This window comes from Jaculus jaculus, chromosome 5 (genome assembly GCF_020740685.1).
Source record: "Jaculus jaculus isolate mJacJac1 chromosome 5, mJacJac1.mat.Y.cur, whole genome shotgun sequence".
NCBI classification, from domain to species: Eukaryota; Metazoa; Chordata; class Mammalia; order Rodentia; family Dipodidae; genus Jaculus; species Jaculus jaculus.
Genome location: NC_059106.1, coordinates 131,108,002 through 131,130,893, shown reverse-complemented (window position 1 = coordinate 131,130,893; position 22,892 = coordinate 131,108,002). Strand labels below are relative to the sequence as shown.

Sequence of the window (22,892 nt, the reverse complement as noted above, 5' to 3'; positions counted from 1 at the left end):
TTTCATATTAACTCATGAGTCATTGAGTGCAGTTCAACAGCTAGAAGTCACAGAGTCAATACTGTTATTATTCTGTGTTCCAATTCTTGTTTTCCTGTAAATAGAAACAAGTTCATATCCATTACATTTACTGAACAAATATTTATTATCCACCTACTGACTTAAAATTTAGATACTGTACTAGAGGTGATAATTGTAATAAAGAGACACAAATAGTCAGGTAAAACTTACATTTTACCAAGCATGAAGATAGAATATCTTTGACATAACCATGTAGTTTTGAATTGTGATGAATTTAATCAAGGAATATTCAAGGTACTCAATAAATTAAAGACCTAGCCAGGCACTTAGGAGGCAGAGGTGGGAGGATCGCCATGATTTCAAGGCCACCATGAGAATACAGAGTGAATTCCAGGTCAGCCTGGGCTAGAGTGAGACCCTACCTCAAAAAACCAATAAATAGGGCTGGAGAGATGGCTTAGTGGTTAAGCGCTTGCCTGTGAAGGAAGCCTAAGGACCCTGGTTCGAGGCATGATTCTCCAGGACCCACGTTAGCCAGATGCACAAGGGGGCACATGCATCTGGAGTTCGTTTCCAGTGGCTGGAGGCCCTGGCGTGCCCATTCTCTCTGTTTCTCTATCTGCCTCTCTCTCTCTCTCTGTCTCTCTCTTTCTCTCTCTCTCTCTCTTTCAAATAAATAAACAAAAATTTAAAAAAACCAAATAAATAAATAAATAAAAATTAAAGACCAAATTTAGCTACACTGTGGGTAGAGGGTAGCAGAGAAGAAAAGTTGTCCAGAGACATAGATCTGTATATGCAGACATATCTGCAGTTTACCAGACATGCTATGATATCTTCTCTTGTTTTTGCCTTTCATACTTGTTTGTGTTGGTAAATGCTCATTACAGTTTTGATTAGTGTACTATTTATCATTTGGTTTACTTTTTCTATTGATTTAAATATTTTTTTTTCTAGCACCAAATGGACATTTCTTTTTAGGATATTCTCTCTTTATTTGCTATTTTCCATGTTTCCTATAAAAAAAATTCCAAAAATTCCTAGCTCAAAAGTTAAAAACATCTTACTACCATTCTTTCCCAAAGATATTTGTTCCATTATCCAAAATTTTCATTCTTACCTTTGCATAAAACACCAAGTATTGCTGAGAATGTTCTAAGTGAAAGATTCAGCTACACATTTTTATGGTCATCTATAGTGTATAAGTAGTATGTTGGTAGTAGATACTGTGTTTGCTTTTTAGTCTGTGGCAGTAATTGGTGTAGTAAATAATGAAGCAAGTTATTTCATTTACTTCTTACATATATATGAAGTCCCAGATATATTAAATCAAATCCAAATGAGATTCCCTCCCCCATCATTGCTTACTTTTGTTGTTGTTTGTTTCAGAAACACAACGTATTGCAGCAAAGTGGCATTTCCCCTGGAGGTTGTTCAGAAAGACAACTGCTTCATTTCCCCCATGAAGCTGGCAGTGCACAAGCTCTATATAGAATATGGTATTCACAAGATCACTTGTCCAAATGTAGAGGGATATTTTCCTTCCAGTGTCAAACCAGTCATCACTTGGTATAAGGTAAGAAAATTAGAACATATTTTATTAATTCTAAAATGATAATGACTACTATTTTCTTCTCAGATTTTCTGACTTCTTCTGTAGTAACTTTGCAAAAACCGCTGGATACTTCATTATTTCGTATTGAAAGAAGATAGGCTGCTTTATCTCAGCCTACTGTTTCTCAAGTGATTTTAGCTGGAATCCGAGGAACACCCTATTTCTGTTTACTCCCAAGGAGTACAGATTGTCTATTTCTCTCTGCTTTGTGAAATCAGGAGGTGCTGAGTCATTGGGTAAATGTCAACTCCTTGATGAGTCAGTCCTGCAATTTATTATTTATGTATATGTTTTTGTTTGCCCTAATTTGTGGGAATGACCATCTTTAGTCTCCCCCGCTTCTCAGGGATACATAAAGTAGTTTATCAGAAAAGGAATGTTTTGGAACATGACCTGTGGCAGTTACATAGCTTTTGAATCTCATCAGGTCTCCACAGGCCTTAAAGCTGGAAATCCACATAAAACTTTAGAGGAAAATTTTCTATAAGAGCTATTTTATTTTAAATATTTTATTTATATATTTATTTGAGAGAGAAAGAGAGAGCCAGATAGAAAGAAAGAGTGGGTTCACCAGGGCCTCTAGCCACTGCAAATGAACTCCAGATGCATGGGCCACCTTGTGCATCTGTCTAATATGGGAGAATCTCACCTTGGCCCTTTGGCTTTGATGGCATGCATCTTAACCGTTAAGCTATGTCTTTAAGCCCAAGAACTATTTTAGTAAAGTGAGTGAGACAACGAACAGGTTGAAGACCTATATGGAATCAGTGCTTACTGTAGGATAGAGAGGCAAGTCATGTATTGTCTGTCAGACTCAAGTATGCAAGCCCTTGAGTCAACGGATGTGACAGTGACATGTGATAGGCTAGCTCAAAGAAGAAGCTGGAGATGAGGTGAGAAAGGCCTTCAAGAGTTGTACTGATGGGGATGGAGGTGATCCAGGGCCTTACACCACAAGCATGGCTAAGCAGAGAAAAGACACACTCAGAGAAGTGAAGGATGATGCTTGCTTAGCATGTTTGCAGACTTGAGTTCAATCTGAGCTCTGTAATAGGAAAAAGAACAATTGTATTAGGAAAGCATTATACACACACACACACACACACACACACACACACACATACACACACACAAATAAAACAAAAAACAGACTTGCTGAAAAAGGAAATGGGAAACAGTAACAATTTTTCAAGTATTAGACTTCATGGTTTGGAAGAAGAATCTCTGTGAAAGTAGAAAATCCTATTCTATTCCAGAGCCCAGAACAGAGAGATTCACCTAACAACTAGCCATAAAAGCATCCAGGCAAAATCCACTCAAAGTTACAAGGAAAGGCTGAGTAAAATCAGAATGACATTTCTGCAGACAAAAGAGAGTACATTAAAAGGATACATTACCCACTCTTTCAAAAATGAACTAAAATTGGGCTGGAGAGATGGCTTAGCAGTTCAGACACTTCCTGAAAAGCCAAAGAACCCAAGTTCTATTCCCCAGGACCCACATAAATCAGATTAACATGTTGGCACATGCATTTGGAGTTCATTTGCAGGGCTAGAGGCCCTGGTGTGTCTATTTTCTCTCTACCTGCTTTTTTTCTCTCTCTCTATCATAAATAAATAAAATGTTAAAAAAATAAAAATGAGGTAAAAATACAATAAAAGTGATTTAATAAGTGAACAAATATCATGGAAAAATATAACTGTAAAAGTCAAGAATATACATAATTCATTGAAAATATAGAGTAAACACATACTTTTCAGAAATGAAGCTAAAGTAGAAATAATATAGCAGCAAATACACAGACACTACATACACCATGCACACACACCCCACTGCAGAGTGATTTAAGCTTGATAGGTAATGAAAGGGAGAAAATTGCTTATAGTCAAAACTAAATAATTAATCAAACAAGGTTAGTGTGACTTTGCAAATGTAAGAGAAAGAATGTAAGACATTGAATAATGCCAGAGAAAATGAAGACATTTAACACTAAAAAGAGTACTTTATTAGGATCACATAAAAATGTAGGACTCTATGCTTTCTAACAATGTTTGAAAATACATGAAGCTCTTGGGAAAATTTTTGAGGAGAAAAGACAAATTCACAATCATAGTTTACATTTCTCATCATAGTTTCATCTCTATTTCTAGGTAAATTGTTAGTGAAATGACTTAGGAATCAACTTTAAAAGCCTATCACCAAAGAGGAACCATTTGCATTACAATAAACATAATAATTACATTGGTTTCAACCCAGTGCAATGACTTTAAACTCATGAAAGTTTGATGATAGTTTTAAAAATTTAGCTGGTTATATTTGAATGCTAATAAGAAACTAGTTATTTGACTTGAAAACTAGTAAACAAGGAGAAGTAGATGTTTTGTTTTGTTTTGTTTTGTTTTCCTTTTCCTGGGAAAACTCCGCCATTTGGTAATAAAATTCTACAGATACTGAACAAATACCAAAGCAGAAATCCAGAGGCTTCTAAGAGCTCATCACTGAAGTAGACTTAAAACTCACCCACAAGGCTCTGGCAATTTTGCAGAAGAGTGGGTGGAAAGATTGTAAAAAAAAAAAAAAAAAAAAATCAAGTTGGGATATCATGCCCAGAGGCATTGTCCTCCCCCACACCCAGTAACTGACTGCAGTTCCCACAACAGATAACCCACAACCCCATGGGGAATACCAGCAACCCTGCTGAGGAGGGCTTCTAGCAGAATGGGGGCAGGGAAGAGGGAAAAGATGATATCAACAGATGATGTATCCATACAAAATATATTCTTACTAAAAAAAGAAAATCTACAGATAAGTACATTTTTACAAAAGTTTACCTACTAAGAGTCATCACTCCAACCCATGACTATTTTAATGTCACTTATAGAGCATTTATTTTCATAGTCTTTCCTTCATGCATGCCCTCAACATAGACTAGATGATGATCAACTGGCTCGATGTAAAGGCCTTGCATGAGAGAACATAGTGAGGAAAGAATGTCTGCTCAGCTCAGTGAAGTATCACAAGGACACATAATTTAGCACAGGTGGTCTTATTAGAAACCCTATTTTTATCAAAAGGTAGAATTTTAAGTTCCACCACAGTGGAAGAGTAAAATTGTTGCTAGTTTTAATAAGAAGAGCCTGTGCCTTAATGACGATGGTTGTTTTATGAAGGCAAAGATATGTCATATTAGCCAGATGTGGTGCCGCACACCTTTAAACCCAGCACTCAAGAGGCAGACGTAGGAAGATCTGTGAGTTTGAAGCCTCCCTGAGACTACATAGTGAATTCCACAGGTCAGCCTGGGCTAGAGTGAGACCCTACCTCAAAAAACTGAAAAAGAGCCGGGCGTGGTGGCGCACGCCTTTAATCCCAGCACTCGGGAGGCAGAGGTAGGAGGATCGCCATGAGTTCGAGGCCACCCTGAGACTACATAGTGAATTCCAGGTCAGCCTGAGCCAGAGTGAGACCCTACCTCAAAAAAACAAAAAAACAAAAAAAAAAAAAAAAAAAACAAACAAAAAAACCTGAAAAAGAAAAATAAGTCATATCCAAAGATTTCCAGATATTTGGATTTCCAGTCTGCATGAAGAGTGGTGCTATTAATCAAAACACAGAATAGAGGAAGAGAAGCTGAGGAGTAAGGGTTGGATTTCATAAATGTCACAAGCAGTTAGAGGGCTCTGTGACATCAAGGTGATAGGTAAGTGTGACTAGTGGAGGTGGTTGCATGTATAGGGAGAGGGCTGAAACAAAAGTCAGAACTGGAGGTGGAGTTGGATGAATCCATAAGGGAGCAGAAGCCTTCAAGAGGACTAAAAGGTGGGAAGAATGCATTCTAGAGTCTGTTCGCTAGGTGAATGGGGTCATAGAATCTAGGGAATAGGGCAAAACATGTCACTTCTGTAAAACCTTTGAGAACGCTAAATCCTAAAAGTACATAGACTAGAAAAGATAACTAGAGCACAACCATCTTTGTATCGCCTGAAAGATGGCTGTTAATGTGTGTTGTCCTGTTCCTTGTTTCCCTGTATTTGTCTACTTGCCTGTCACTGTGGAGTCCAAGAGTTCTGCCATCTTAAGAGCAAAGTGGGTTTGCATTCTGGTGCTGTAGGATTCCCAGCATTGCTGTCAGTCTTCTGCACTCTGTAGTAATCCTCCACTATATGCACCAGTTCTCGTCTGTTGAAGACCCTACCTTGGCATTGTAGAAATAGCCTCATTGAGTAATACAACCAAATCTATGAGTCACATTAACTGGAATCCACTTTAGTAAAATGCCTTTCCTGTAGCCTGAAACATTTTAGGTTACTAAGTGAGAGGAGGGAGAGGAAACTAGTGCAGTTTACTGTTTAGCAATGCGGGCACTATGCTTAGTACTTTGTGTGTCATTTCAATGGTCATCACAGCTCTGCAAGGTAGGTGTTATCTTTTAAATTGTTAGGAAATGGAGGCTGAGTGAGGCAGTCATGAGAGAGATAGGGGGAGGAGGGAAGCAGAGACAAGACTAGATACCCTTAATATATAGCCCCCCAGTGACCTACTTACTCTAGTCAGGATTCACTTCCTAATAGTCTGTTTAGCCCTGAATTTACCAGTGGATAGATTTATTGATGAAGCTGTAGTCCTTATGATACAATAACCTCCCACTAGCCCATCACGTGCAACATTAGAGGGAACAGAACCCAAGATGCCTACATGTAAGAAGCTCAGAACTTCTGAAAAGGGGATAGAGTTGAGTTCTGTTACTCTTAGTCTTCTCTCTCTGTCATCCTGTCTTCTGTATGAATATATGTATATTTCTTAAATTCTTGCCCCAGGGTGCAAAGTTCTCTATTTCAACTATCTTGTGACAGAAATTGCTGTTTAGTAAATGCTTGTTGAATAAGCCAGATTTTTCTAGAAAGCAATCCATGGTTTGTAAGTGATTTACTGAATTTGAAATAACTAGCCTATCAAAGAACTTATCGAACACACTGTGCGTGGGTGCACACTCCTTTAATCCCATCACTTCAGAAGCCAAGGTAGGATGATTACCATGAGTTTGAGGCCACCCTGAGACTACAGAGTGAATTCCAGGTTAGCCTGGGCTAGAGCAAGACCCTACCTCAAAACAAAACAAAACAAAAAACCTTCTAGAACACAATATGTATATCAGTGGGAGACTGTCAGCTTGTCACATAGGGACTTTCAAATGTATAGTGATATAGACAAAGTAAGTGTGGCTTTGTTGTTGTTATTTTATTAAAGTTATTATTAGTGTATAAAAATAAGTTTAAGTATGGAAATCCATTACAACTTTTATATTGCTGAATTAATTTTATTCTTCATTGTTACAGTTGCATTTTTCAAACTTTATCTTCTAGAGATATCCATGAAAGCAATGACCCACCCTTTCCATTTTTCTCTGAGGATCAGGTATTTTGCTGGTTGTTTAGTGCATTATACTTAAGGAAGCTGCTGAAATCCTTGCAACTGGCACTTAGCAAAGTGGATGTCACTATACATATCAGTTTGAAAATCTGGTTTCCTATGTATATGCTATGAATTAACATTAATATAATATTCCCACTTCTTCTGATACATAATATGAAATTGATCAAATGGGTCAGAATATTTTTAGTGAATGTTTCTCAGAAAGTAGTTCAATCTTTGCTCCTTTTTTTTTTTTTTTAATGACAAAGTTTCCACAGGAAAGAAAATTTCTGAAATTTAAACTGAAAACCAAATTTAAATGAGTATCTGGGAAGTCAAGAGGCAGAATCAGGCCAAATGTATCATTCAGCCTGCACTATGATAGAACTTAATTCTTATTTTATTTTTTGTCACTATAGTGATTGTATTTCTCTCTGTACTATGTACTCAGATATTTTTCCTTCTTTCATTTTCTTTCCACTGAGCATCAACTACAATGCACAAAACTCAGTCAATATATATATTGCACTTGAGAATTGATTAAATAATTGAATGAATTAGACTGGGCAGTATGAATTCATTAAAGAGTATGCCATTTCACGTTCAGTGGCTATTATGTACACAACTCCTAACATTGCTTGGCACTTAGGAGGGACTTTTAAATATTCATAAACATTGAAAGACTTTATTGGAAATGTTTGGTTTATGGAATCTTCAGTGATTTCCCAATAGTCTTAAGTTATACCAAGTTTGTCTTTGATGCAAAAGCCTCTGTAGTTATCACTAAGTGTTAAGACATTGTGTCTTGCATTTGGTATTCTTATTTCTACTTTCTTCATCTGTTATATAACACCTACCTCACGTATCATATTCCATATTACTTGTAACTTCCCCAGGTCTGATATTTCATATTACTTGTAACTTAACTATGCACACACACACACACACACACACACACACACACACATATACATGCAACACAAATTCATTGATCTGCATTTACCAAATATTGGTTAAGTTGCAGGTCATGCAGAGATGGTATTCATCTACCTCTCACTAGTCCCAAGAGGAGTTAATTTTCTGAAGGAGAAAAAGAAAGGATGATCATTATGGTGAAATTATTTGAATAGGAGCATAAATGGAAAAATAAAACGAGAATGTAGGAAAGTTCTTTGCTGTATCCTGTGGTCAGACTATTTCTCTTCCATACCTCACCATCTCTCTAATAGCTATGAATATATCCTTTAAAATATATATATATATATATATATATATATATATATATATATATATAATTATACAATTATATAAAAATATATATAATTATACAATTATATATTATATAATTATTATATATTATATAATAAGATATATATATATATCTTAAAATATATATATATTTTAAGAGATCCTTCCTCTCCTATATGTTTTCTTTTCTAAATCTTTGCTATTGCATATACTTTATGTTTCAGTCTTCCCCATATACCTTTTATTATATTTCTGAAAGTCTGTCACCAGACTGAGTATCTGTGGGTTAGAAACCATGTGTTCTTCCTTGCTGTGCCTCCATACAGTTGCTGACATACTGTAGGAACATTGAATGGAAACACGTGCATTTTCTTTAGCATGTTGTTTTACTACCCACAACCTCCACTTTCTTGCACACTTTATTTCCTTGCAATGTTCTTTAACTCATGTCTTGAGCTGTGCTTTACTGACACGCTGTGGTTGGTTATTACAGCAACCATTGTGTGGTTGAAAACCGGCACTTTTATGTAACTTCTCTCTTTTGAATTCAGAATGAGGAACTGCTGGGTCAGATAGATCCAATTCCTAGCCAGACAAGTGGTTATAAAACTGTAGAAATTCACTTAGTGCTAACTCATTTGTTGTTTTTAAAAACAGGTTTACTCTGCTTTGAGTACCTACATCTCTGTTTGTAACCATTGTTCTAAATTGCAAGCAAACAGTTCTGAAACTATTATAAAATTTAGTTTCAAGGTCAGTTTATTAACTTTGAAAATAATCAGTATGGGTTGGAGAGAAGTTAAGCCAGGAAAGAGCTTTTCCTTCAAGAATGAGGATGAAGTTCAATCCCCAGAACCCACATAAAAGTGCTGAGTGTGATAGCATACATCTGTATCCTAGCTCTGGGGAGACAAGAGACAGGAGGATCCCTAGGGTTCTCTGTCCTGCCAGTCGAACCTAATTGGTCAGTTCCAGACCAATGAGAAACCCATTCCCACAAAAAGATAGCAGTGTACCTGAGGATCAACACCCAAGGTTGCCCAGTATCATGTGCATACATCAGGTGCACACATATGCACATACATCACCTACACACACACATGCACTGACACACAGATGAACATGCATTCAAACATGTACACACAAATAATCTCTGCATTTTAGGAACATGTTCTAAAGTATTTAGAGTTGGAAATGTGTATCTCGTCAGACACTACAGGCTAAAATTAATGTGCATGTATAATTTAGCAAGTTACTGAGGTGCCACACTGCACATATATATATTTAGCATGTAAAAAATTTTTCATCCCCTTTATTCATAAAAGGCTATAGGCCTAAGAGTTTTGAAGCAGATTATAAAACATTCTTTAAAATCCTACTGAGAAATTAATTAATAATGCCTGTTTTCAAATACTGAAGAAAATGTGCTTTTCCAGCTTAGCTCATTGTAGTTGCAAGAATCAGCTGGATTTGAGTGACAGAGCTATTTCACACTCTCAACACTGGATCTAGTTCCACACATGGCATAGGCGCAGGGCCACTGTGTAAGATGAAGACAGTGTTAGCTTGGATTCAGAAATAAGGCTTTGGAATAAATAGATTTAGGTTCATATTTTAAATAAATAGATAGAGATTCAAATTCCAACTTGGCACCACTGGTACAGGATTTGGGGACTCAGAGGGGTCTTCCTAGGCCTATGAACCCCAAACCATTTTTAAGAAAGAATTGAGAAAATGGACCCCGAGAAAGGTAAATTATGGATTGTTGGCTTATTTAGGAAGAAATAATGATCCAGGAAATGAAGATAGCTAGAAGACTCAAGCTGAGGAAGATTGTTTTCCCTTGCCCAGTTGGAAAGGAAGAGGGGAAACGGAATCTCTATCACAGAGGAATCTCTGGGGCATCAAGGGCCCTGGAGAAGGCACCCACATGTGAAAGGCAAAGGATAAGAACCAAATGACATAACATACCACAGAAGACTAGGAAATAGTGAAGGGTTCAGAGACCAAACAAAAATCATCCTTGTAACTAAGTGAGTCATCCTAAAACAAGAAACACGTAGAAGGCAAAGAAGAAAATACCTAGGTGGAAAGAAGTGCTCTCCCCTTCCCAACCTTGCTAGAAAGGGGGAAAGACAGACTTGTACACACCGGTGTTCAGGAGAACTCACAGGAAGAAAACTTGGGAGCTTGCCCAGTTGATTAGCCTCTATGTGGAGAGACTTGATGGCTGGCAGACGCAGGTGGCTGACCCAGAGGGGCCTGTCCACCCAGGTGTGCTAGACTGGGGAAGAAGTAGGCAGTGCTGTTGTTGGAAAGTTGCGTAGAAACTGTTCGTTGTCACCTTGGGTGATTCCAGATGAGATGCCAAGTTCGATTTTTTGCCAGAGCGGGTTGAGTGGCATCACTTCGTTCCTTCTTTGGGCTTCTGTCCCTGACTAACTGGCTGTAAAAAGCTATCTTACCCCTCTTTCAGCTTCACTACCCAGTTGTATGACATCAACACTGATTTTCTTTTTATAGCCTTGTGTTTCCTCATCTATAAAATGAGGGTAAGAGCATTGCAAACCTTGTACGTTTGGGATGAGACTCAGATGAGAGAGCAGAGCACATGTTTAGTGAATGCCACTATGAATCTCTATAGCACCAGCTCCTGAACAAGGAGAGGCATTCTTTATTAGTTATGAAGCCTGTGAAAGTCTTTGATTCAGCTGGCTGGAAAACAGTTTCTGCTCTGTGCAGTGCACTCTCTTTATCTGTCTTCTTTCGTTTTTCTGTCTGTAAAACTGGAGCATATTCACTTGATCCACCTACTTCACAGGATTGAAGAAGGGCTAAGCTAACAAATGAGGGGAAAATATCTTTGAACTGATTAAATGCAAGGTGCCACAAAATCAAATAGAGTTCTAGAGACATTCTAAAATCTGCCTAGAGCAAATCTGACATAGATTCATTGTAATTCACTGCTTTGTGACCTCCTTTGCTGAGGTCACCTTAGGGTGCTGACGCGACAAGTGACCACAAGCACTGCTTATCCAGAGGAACTTGCATTGAGGAAATCTTTTTGAGCCAATGTCGGTTCCTCTTGATGTTCATTAAGCAAGAGGGTACTTCCCGTGATGAACAGTTACAACATATACCTCTTAGGGTAACTGTCAGATTTTAAAACACACAACCAAATTAAAAAAAAAAAAACAAAAAACAAAAAAAAAAACTTTAGTTTACAAAAATTTAAACATGTGAATTAAAAATGTGAAGGCCTTAGAAATAGCTTGATCCTTTTGCCATTCACAAATTACTTATATTAGAAAAGAACCAAAACATTCTTGAGAAGTAAATATTTAAAGTGAGTTCCTGTCATATGATTTTGAATACTTTTGTTTTTCAAGGTGGGGTCTTGCTCTAGCTCAGGCTGACCTAAAATTCACTGTGTATTGTCAGGATGGCCTCAAATTCATGGCAGCGAGGCTCCTGCCTCTGCCTCCCAAGTGCTGGGATTAAAGGCATGCACCACCACACCTAGCTGCCTTTTTGTTTTTTGAAAAAATGTTTCTCATTGAACCCAGTACTCACCAATTCAGCTAGACACACAAACCAGTGAGCCCCAGGGTATGTCCTTGAGTCGACCTCTCTAACGCTGGGATTACAGGCACACCACTACACCCAGCTGTTATATGGGTGATGGGAATCCAAACTCAGGTCCTGCCACATGGCACCCACGTTTCTGATTGAACCATTTCCCCAGCCCTAGAAACTTAGCTTTTATTTCTGTCTTAGTCCAGTATGGTTAGATAGTCTGATATTGAATGTTTTTATTAAATAAAATAACGTAGCCAAATAGGTAAGGCTGAGACATCCAAAACAATATTACTGTGAGACATAATCTAATCACAAGTCTTAAATATCAATTTAATTGTATGAAAATATAAGTTAGTAGAAATAAATGATTGAGTCTTGAAAAAAATCCATAAAATATATTTTTAGAATATAAGTCATCTGTAATACTTCATTGTGAAAACAGCGACAATGTACAGAAAAACACAATGTTTTAAAATGACCAAAGTAACAATTCAATAGGTGACAGACAAGACCAGAAGTAAACATTAATATTGGAGTCAGGTATATCAGACAAAGTGCTTGGTATTCTGGATTAATATAATCAGTGAAGAACTGTAGGAAATTGATAAATGATTTGTTTTCTATGACAGAGCAGCAGTTGTTCAAACTTTCTAAGTCAGTGTTGCAAATATAAACTTGCTTCACTAACAGGATGAATGTCAAGAACTTGAATACTGCATCTTCAGACAGGAATCCTATGGTTTTGAAGCCATGTATGAATGTTATTAGAGATGTTCTATTTGTTATTTGTACATCTAAATCACTCACTTCTTCTTCCAGGATTGCACAGAAATAAAGGGTTTTCATAATGTGCTACCTGAGGGCATTCACTTGAGCTTTTTCATTCCCTTGGTTTCAAATAATGGAAATTACACATGTGTGATTACATATCCAGAAAATGGACGCCTGTTTAATCTCACCAGGACTGTGAGTGTGAAGGTGGTAGGTAAGCATGGTTCGTCATTCACATGAACATAACTCAAAGGCCATGATATTGTTTGGGCTCCTAGTAGATAATTACACACAAGTATGTAAACCCTATTAAAAATACATAATATTTTATTCACTGCACTATCTCCAAGTCCTGGGGCAATTTCATGTACACACTAAGCACTTGATAACTGTCAGTTAACTAAATGGATATGTAAATGAATGAATTAAACCATTTCAGGAAATAAACAGTAACAGATGAGTCCCTGTTCAAATTTTATCACTTCCGTTTATTAGCCATATGACTTTGATTTCGGACTCAGCCTTCTAATCTGTATTCTGGAACTAAAATTACCTAATGGAAAATCATACATGTTAGAATTAGTATTCACATTGTTAATATACTTTTAGGCAAGCATTATGTATTCAATGCAACATGTGAACATTATTGTCCAAAAAGTGTTTTAGTCAGTTATGGTGATGCATGCCTCTATTCCTAACACTTGGTAGATTGTGACAGAAAGATCTGGAGTTTGATGCTAACTTGTGATACATGATGCATTCAAGAAGACTAGCTTGGGCTTCATGGCAAAACAGGGAGGGTTGGGGAAGAGGAGAGAATGAAATTCAGTCTATTATGCTTAGCAAGGGGCTAAAAAGGCTCAGTAAGTAACAGCACTTGCAGCATAAACATGAGGATCTGAGTTACATCCCCAACAACTATGTAAAAAGCCAGGCATAGTCATCCATGCCTATAGCCCCAGCACTAAAGGGGTGGGGCATGTATAGAAGGATTCCTGCAGCTTGCTAGTCATGCACTATAATTGAAACTGCAAGTTCCAGGTTCAGTAAGAAACTCTGTCTTAGGATTTGGAAAAAATAAGTTGAAAGAGCAATAGAAGAGAATAACTGATGTTCTCCTCTGGCCTTTGGAGGAATGTGCAAGGGGCACATGCATCTGCACCCCCCCACACACACAAACACTTGATATGATACATGAGTGATCATTTTCCATGCTCTATCTTTTACTAGATGGAAACAGTGGTTAGAGGTATTCTATTACATATTGTTCAGGGATTTTTCTAAAGTGAATCTGACTTCAGATTCACTATAAATACAAAAAGAGAAAAGAATGATAAGCTTTTAACATTGTGTAAATAAAATCCAAGTTGAAAAATATATATATATATATAAAATCTATATATAGTAATCACTTCTCTTGGCTTACTTTTAGAATAAGGCTGAGTTGGGAATTAATTCACAAGAAAGATGAAAAGTAAAATTAGTGTCTAACATTGGAAATCAAATGAATTTTATAAGTGCATGATATCTATCTCAAAAATTGTTTATAGTCTATGTGCATATATGTACTTAAATGCATCAATTTTTGGAAGATTGAGAACACGTTTTCTTGATCACCCTGATTTATAAGTAGGAACATTGATAGCCACAGGCTGGAAACAGGTTGTTCTTAACTAACCCAAACAACAAAAGTGCATTTTTTAAAGTTTTACTGTCAGATCATTTTTAAAGCTTCAAAGCATTAAGTATTTATTATGTCACCAGAGGATGCTGTGGTATATTATAAACAAGTCTTGATCTCCCTATCACCACTGATGGTGAAGTTATCTGAGTACCCATAAGAAATGCCCATCTCATTAGCATACAAAAGATACCCCTTGTTCTAGAGAATTCAGATGTCTTAGGAACTCATAACTAGAGATCATGACAAAGAAATGATCATATTTTCTATAATACTCAGGAAAATAAAAGGTTTCAGGAGCTCTATATCAGGAATCAGTAACACACTTCTCTCTTTCTCTCTTATATATACACACACACACACACACACACTCACACATACATATATATATACACAGATAGATATCTCTCTCTCTAATATGTAGACAGATAGATATAGATGTAGATGTAGATGTAGATGTAGATGTAGATGTAGATATAGATATAGATATAGATAGATATAGATATAGATATAGATATAGATATAGATATAGATATAGATATAGATATAGATATAGATATAGATATAGATATAGATATAGATATAGATATAGATATAGATATATCTGCTTAATTTTGGTGAAAAAGAAAATATAGTCATTGGGAACAGGCCTCCTGAAAGATTGACTACCTATTCTAGGAGTGTGGACATGCTTAACAGAATGTTCTTTCATAAGGCTGCATGATTTAACATCTCCTTTTTCATTTTCTATTCTGTCATAGGCTCTCCCAATGATGCTTTGCCTCCTCAGATCTATTCACCCAATGATCGTGTTATCTATGAGAAAGAACCAGGTAATTGCAGCTATGTCTCTGAGTTTCCCTTGATTGTGAGAAATACTATATCAGTTTAAGATAGCATTGAACAATAAAGGGTGGCTGCAAAGAAAGATGGATTTAGAGGGAAATTGGTGAAACACAAAGCTCATGTGGGTCCCTTCCTTCAGCCTCCAGGATGACACAGGGATTCTCAGTTACTGTCTCAGCTTCTAGTTATTCTCTTTGCTCACAGTCTTCCTCTGCTGAAGAAGGATTCATGCTGGATACAAACTTGACTTTGACTAGGGCTTTGGGAATGGAGAAATGGCAATTAAAGGAATTTCCTTGCAACAATTCATTAGTACCCATATAAGCCAGATGCACAAAGTGGCACGTGCTTTTGGATTTTGTTTGCAGTAGCAAGAAGCCATGGTATGCCAACCACCGCCCCCCCTCCACCAAACACACACACACACACACACACACACACACTGATTGCAAATATATAAAATATTTCAAAAAAAAAAACTGAAAAGGACTATGATTTGCCAAGGATGCAGCAAGAGCATTGGCCAATCTTTGACCTTCAGCTCCCTCCACACAAGGTAGAGCATAGTCAGAGCTTGAGAATCACAGGAAGAGTTGGTAGAGCCATCCTACTTGGATTCACAAGACTGTCAAATGTTTCCTGTTCTCCTCTGGGTCTCCTATTAGTTTTCATATTTTTTCATTCAATACAGAAAGCATTCACAACTGACCAAATAAGAGACAATTTATGTTCAGTTGACTGAAAACTTCCCAGAGTAAATCGCATGGAAAGATATAGGAATTTGAACATTGTCTATGCTATTTCCTCTACAGTACAGTTATTCTAGACCCAGTGAGAAATATAAAAGAATATTTGTTGCAAATTGACTCAAGATTATGGAACTAGTGATTGACATAGGTGGATCACCAAAAAGAACATTTAGAAGAGGTTGCAGATATGAATTTTCTTGGAAAACAGAGAGGACAGGGTTAAGAGGGTCTGCCTGAAGCAGACTGGATTTCCTGGAGATAGCGTAGGCTTTACATAGTAATATGAACATTCTTCCAGTGCCTAAGTGAAAGTCTTTCAGTCACCCAAGTATGTTTAATCTACCTGTTGTGCTTCTGAACCATTCCTAAATTTATGTCTATTTTATCTTCCTTAGTGAAATATTGGTATCAAAAACTATAGGAGAAAGTCATAAAGCAATGGTAAATCATTATAAAAACCAGCCAATTAAAGCTTAGTTCAAATTACAGTGAAGCTAGAATTTATTCTCTGAATCTGGACACATTTTGAGAGCAAAATAGTCAATATCAGCTGTTACCCAGCAAAACAAGCATAAAACAGAATTATGCTACTCAAGATGCCGGATCCATCCTAGGTCTTCACTACTTAATAATTTGGCATACAAGTGTCCTTTAACATGTGTAAGTTTCAGCTTCTACTTCTGTAGAACATGAATTCATGATCATCTTCATAGTGTTTCAGAATAGATGTGGTCACTACTAGGTTAACTCAGTGTGGTCACTTCTCCAAAGTTTACAGTAATTATATTTATGGGTTTTGAAGTCATCATTGTTGTCCCTGCTTGAGAATATCCCTAATCTCATGAACAATTTTTGGATTGTGACTTTTAAACTGTCTTCAATGCACCCTAATATATTTAGCATTTCAGGAGATGGATTCCTTGGCTAGTTCCCAAGTACTCAAGATCTGGAGAATCTGTCCTTTGTTTATGAGAGAAGGGACAAGAGAGAAGGGTCCATGAAGATTTAGGATTTAAAAGGATATAGTCAGAGTGCTTATGAGAAACACTCCCATTTCAGAACATACTTAAGTAGTATTAAAATTTAACATTGTGATGATTTTATATAAATTTTCCAGACAAATTTTCTTTGTTGTTGTTTATTGTTTGTTGTTGTTTTTGTTTGTATGCAATTGAAACAAAATATGGTACATTACCTTCGGGTAGCCACTAGAGAATTAGACCAAAGTAATTATATGAAAGTTAAAAAATTGATGGTAGTATGGATTCATGTCATCTGTTAATTTAGACATTTTCATTTGTTTTAAGGAGAGGAGCTAATCATCCCCTGTAAAGTCTATTTTAGTTTCATCATGGACTCTCTCAATGAGATTTGGTGGACCATTGATGGGAAAAAGCCTGATGATACCACGATTGACATAACTATAAATGAAAGGTATTATATACACATGCAGGGGGTAACTTGCCTTTGTAATCTAAGTCACTTTGATGTGTACTACTCAGTGTACCTAATTCTCATTTTTGCCTGTCATTATTAAAAGCAAGATTTTCCAATCTTCAATAATTGCATCCCAAAGCAGGAGTGCAGGAATTGCAATTCAACTCAGTTTCTGATGACAGCTGGGTGTCTTCATCACAGCTACCTACAGGACATGAACCATGCTGTTTAAAGCATAGGATTTGCATGTTTTAAGATACTTGGAAATGTAGTACAGCATGTCCTACAGCATGAAAAACCAACAGCATGGTAGATGGTTGCAGGAAATGAATAATGTTATCTTCTCTGGCCTAGAATAAGGGTGTTTGCACTCATGCCTCAAATAATTATGCTTAGTTATTTTGCCAAAGTAGGCATACATTTCTTATATCCCTTCTCAAATACTAGATGAGTATTTCCTAAAATATTATCTTTCTTTATTTTTCTTTTTGAGGTAGGGTTTCACTCTAGCCCAGGCTGACCTAGAATTCACTATGTAGTCTCAGTCTGGCCTTGAACTCAGGGGATCTTCCTACCTCTGCCTCCTGAGTGCTGGGAGTTAAGGCATGTGCCACCATGCCCAGTTCTAAAATATTAACTTTCTATATGTATACTGTTTAAATTTTACTGTAAAATTTGATCACGGAGTGGATCATTTTACTCTTAAATGAACTCAATTTTCAAGCCACTTGACAATGAAGACAAAAGATTCCTCTGTTAGTGAAGTTTAAATTAACAAAGAGAATTGGTCCACTGCAGCAACTAATGAAATTAGATATTTCTCAATTATATGACAAAATATTTTTTAAGACCTTCAGTTTTATCACCTGTATGAAATCAGACTTTAAGCTACTTGAATTTCTAGAATTCAAAACCTGCTTCTTCCTAATAATAAGTTCAGACTTCTTATAGAAATTGTAGAATGTTCTCTTGCTAATTAGCCAGACTGTGTGGTATACAATGACAGAGCTGACATTTAAATACTAGGTGGTTGAGAAATACCAAGTGATGCTCAAGAAATTCACAGGGGATCCAGTTAGCTTTAAATCACATAGCATCAAAACCAAATTTGCAGCTTAAAAAATGAGTTCAAGGCTGCCCTGGGACTACATAGTGAGTTCCATTCAGGTCAACCTGGGTTATAGTGAGACACTCATCCCTAAAAAGAAGAAAGAAATAGAAATGGAAATATTGTTACTGGACTGGGTAAACGACTTAGTAACCACTGAGCACTTACTTGCAAAACCTTCCCTCCTGAGTTTGATTCCCTAACCACTGCTTATAGCTGGACAGCCATTCTTTGGAGCAGGAAGAAACCTTGCCTCACCCTTACACACACACACATATATATACACAAACACACACATAAATACATTAAAATTTGAAGAGAAAAGAATATTCCTTATAAAAGGAATACAGTGTGTACAGAGCTTCTGGATGTTGAATTGTGTTTCATTGCAGAAGCTCCAAGGGCAGGTCACACATCATTTCAGGAATTCTGCACATTGTGTTCCCTGTCTTCATAATAATGAATGAATAACTAAAGAAGCATGTTGCTCCTCCTTGCTTTGATTAAAACACTTTCAGTGTTCAGAGAAATGAAGCTTGGGAGAAAACAACCTTTTAAACATTTTTTTTTTTTTAATGACTAACAGTAACCTTAATCCAAAGGAGAGCCTGGATAGCTGGCAACTGGAGGAGACATATGTTTATCCCCTTCTGAGCAAAGTAGTTCAAAGAGATTTTATTTCTTGAAGTTAAACCCAAGCCACTTGATCTTTGACTTTCTGATTTGGGTACATTGATTTTCACAGGTTTTTTGCTTCAAGACTAGGAAATTTCAGCATTTTGGGAGAAACATTTTATCTGTACTGAGTCCCAAGTTCCTGGAGTGGCTACAGTACAGCAATGATTGCTGTGGGTTATAATAATAATTTACATTACAGTTGTCAGGCATAATAATGCATATGCAGTCCTTGGGAGTTTTCAGTATATTTGTTCCTATGATGCACTGTGTAGGTATTGCTGCTTTCTTCTTTGACAAACAGGAAACAAGGCATGGGAAGATTAGTTACATTGCCTAAAGTATATAGTGGTGAATAACAACACATGTCTGGTCCCAGAAGACTTGTTTTTTATTTATTTATTTTTTCCAAGCTGATGCAAGCATCTTGCCTCAGCAGTTCAAGCAAAGGTGACATTAGGCTTTAAAGAGAGATTCAGTGTGAACGCATAATTGTGATTTGTCTAGCATTAGAAGGGTGTGTGGTGTAGGCAGGGAAGCATCCACACTCCATCTGCCCTCACTTGGCGATGCTAAGGTTGTATGCTTGTCTTATTCACACACGGGGTGTGGTTCTTGAGTTTCACCAATACTTTGATTTTCTTTTCCCTATGTCTAGTGTAAGTTATTCTAAAACAGAAGATGAAACAAGGATTCAGATTTTGAACATCAAGAAAGTCACCCCCGAGGATCTCAGGCGCAACTTTGTCTGTCATGCTAGAAATGCCAGAGGGGAAGTTGAGCGAGCAGCCAAGGTGAAGCAGAAAGGTAATGGATGTGCCAAGCAGATGAATCTCTGAATTCCCAATGTAACATTGTAGTGAATGGGAAAAAAAAGAGATTGAACACTCTGGCCCATAGAGCATGGGACATAGAGTAATGAATCAGAGTTCAATAAAAAAATCTAAAAGGAATTTTTCCATCTATGTGAAGATGCTGAAAATATTGTTTCTGGTAGTTTTAATAACTTATTCCCTAAATGTTGCTCAAAATTCATGACCACAATAATGGGACAAAATTTTATATCTATGTAGTCATGAAAGTTGAAGACTATCCGACATTTTCAAGCCTGTAATAAAGCTGCTAGAGTCCAGTATCAATGCTGTGTTTAGAAATCATTCACGGATGAATTCAGTCACAGAAATAACTATACCACATGACCTAATCTTTTTGTAATGTTTTTTTTCTTATTAAGTCACAGAAATAAAATTATGTGTCCATCAATACTCTTAAAAGCAAATAGAGCAATGAAGCATAAATAATAACCATCTATTTGTGTGAAAAGTAAGGTATAGAATATTCTCAGAGGAAAATAAGATTAAAATTATCATTTACGCACTATGTGTCAATATTTAAATAGTTGTATAATGTGCCAAAAACCATAATTGATAAAATGAAAATTATTTAAAATATTTTTCAGAATGATGTTAAATGATTTCTATGTTAATGTTACTATATTTCTCTGCAATAAATAAAAATTATAAAGCCTTCTGTTGTGAGCTGTTGCTCCTGAAACAGATTGTTGAAAATTTTCTTTGGTTTCTCCACTAATACAGAATCTATAACAATTAATCCCTTCCAGAACATTTTTCAGGAGCATGGAGAAAAGTAACAGTGACATATCACATACAACCTGGGCATTTTGAAACATCCTAAAGTCCCATGTTTGAGAGAGTTGTAGTATTTATATCAAGAATGAAACAAACAAAAAAAAAAAGCTAGCCCATAACTATTGCATTTTTCACTGGGCCCAAAACCTTTTCTTTTTTAAGATGATGAAGAAGCAGGATGCACTCCAACATGTATTAGTTTTGAGAAAGGTACCCAGCTGGTATGTATGTGGTTCATAAGAAGTCTTAGTGAATTTGTTCAGGATAACACATGTCTCTGCTCCTGAGAAGCACTGTAAGCCTGGAGCACAGAGTGGGTATAGGTTCTGTGTGTTTCTAAGAATACTGCTAAGAGTCATGGTACCAGAGTGCATAATTTGTAATCTCGTATCAGATAGTCTGAAGTTCTGCTGTGTGTGCACCCTACCTCTGACCTTGGAAGACTGAAGAATTCCTTGAGCTTCAATATCTTAAAAGTAGCCACAAGACTGCCAATACCTCATTAGGTAGCTTTATAATACTCAGACCAAGTAGTGTTATAAATTTATAGTATCACATATTCAATGAATGTTAGTTAGCTCTTATTATTACTTCCTGAAAGGTTTTCATATTGTTACTGGTTCAAAGATAAGTAAATTCAAATAAATATCATTATAGTTAAGTTAAAAAATACAAGTTATTTTATTTTGAGGCCTCTTAGAATCTTTAATCATATTTAGTAATATCTTTAGGCTATAACATTTCATAGGAAGATCTTCAGAATTTTGGACAAAATGTAGTTGGCTCCAGGTATCTTAAATATAATGAACTTTGAAGGTCATGCTTCTGAGGCAGGTATTTTGGAGAGCCATTATGGAAGGTGATATTTATTAGTCATTTATTGTCAAAAGATGAAATCAAACCACAAAGTTAAGCAATGTTTTATGTGCAAGAAAAGCCTAAGTCTGCCCACCACAACACATGAGTAGCCTCTGTGACACACAAGCCCTATACTGAGTGTGACATGGAAGCATCCAACATGAGGGGACAAGTGGATACACTGGGTCAGTGAATGCTGAGGTTCGACATGACATCTGAGTTCACAGCCATATTTTATATCTGTGAGACCTTCCCCAAATTCACTCACAAAACTTTCTGATATACTCCAGCAAAACAATAACAGAAAGCTGAGTGTGGTATCCCAAGCCTGCAACCCCACTGTATGGGAAGTAAAGGCAGGAAGATCAGGACTTCAAGGCAAGCCTGGGCTGTGTGAGACCCTGTCCCCAACAAACAAACAAAGACATGATATGAATTCCATGGAATAAATTTGATAAATAGCACATTTTATCTATTCAGTAAAATCAAAAAATAGTGATATAAGCAAAGGATCAAATAAAAATGTGTCACCCTTCACTTGTTTCATGATATGATACTGGTAGAAACTAAGAAAATGTTTACTCTTATAAGAAACTGCAAGACTGACTCCAGAAGATGCTTACTGTTTTACACAGCCAGTAGCAATACACACTTTCTTCATGTTCTCCACTTTCCTGCCAATTTTGGAGTTGTCAGTTGTTAAGCTTGTAGTCATATCAATAAATGAGTGCTGGTATCACACTTCAGCAGCAGTTTGCAGACATTAATGATGTTGAACACTTTGTAATGAGCTTCTTGATCATTAATTAATAACTATCTCTGTACAGTGATCATTGAAATCATTAGTCTATTTTCAATCATGTTATCTGTTTGTAATATACTATGTTCATAATGTACTACAACACCACACACACACACACACACACACACACACACACACACACACACACACATACAATGAATCCACATCCTTTAGCAAAGGCAAAATTTATAAATATTTTTCTACCAGTTCATGGATTCAGTTTTTGATATGCAGAATTTTTAATACTTCAATGAAGTTCATTTTATCAGTTTTCTCTTCTTTAATTAATACTTTCTAAATTCTGTATTACTATTTTTGCTACATATGATTCAGTGGGTATTATCATGTATTCAATGATTTGTAGATTTTATTTTAATTTTTTTGTTTTGTTTTTTGAGGTAGGGTCTCACTCTGGCCCAGGCTGACTTGGAATTCACTAGG

General features: G+C 36.5%; 1 protein-coding gene across 6 annotated transcripts in view; it reads left to right on the top strand.

Annotated features, from left to right (window-relative positions):
* The window catches only part of LOC101602880 (interleukin 1 receptor accessory protein), a 135,674-nt gene that overhangs the window by 92,188 nt on the left and 20,594 nt on the right, over positions 1-22,892 (top strand). For all 6 annotated transcript variants that reach the window (XM_012947903.2, XM_045149941.1, XM_045149939.1 and 3 more), the window contains 5 exons: positions 1,411-1,597; positions 12,695-12,860; positions 15,089-15,160; positions 17,230-17,356; positions 19,801-19,949. In XM_012947903.2, the coding sequence (XP_012803357.2) occupies positions 1,411-1,597; positions 12,695-12,860; positions 15,089-15,160; positions 17,230-17,356; positions 19,801-19,949 (701 nt within the window). The remainder of the gene's footprint in view (positions 1-1,410; positions 1,598-12,694; positions 12,861-15,088; positions 15,161-17,229; positions 17,357-19,800; positions 19,950-22,892) is intronic.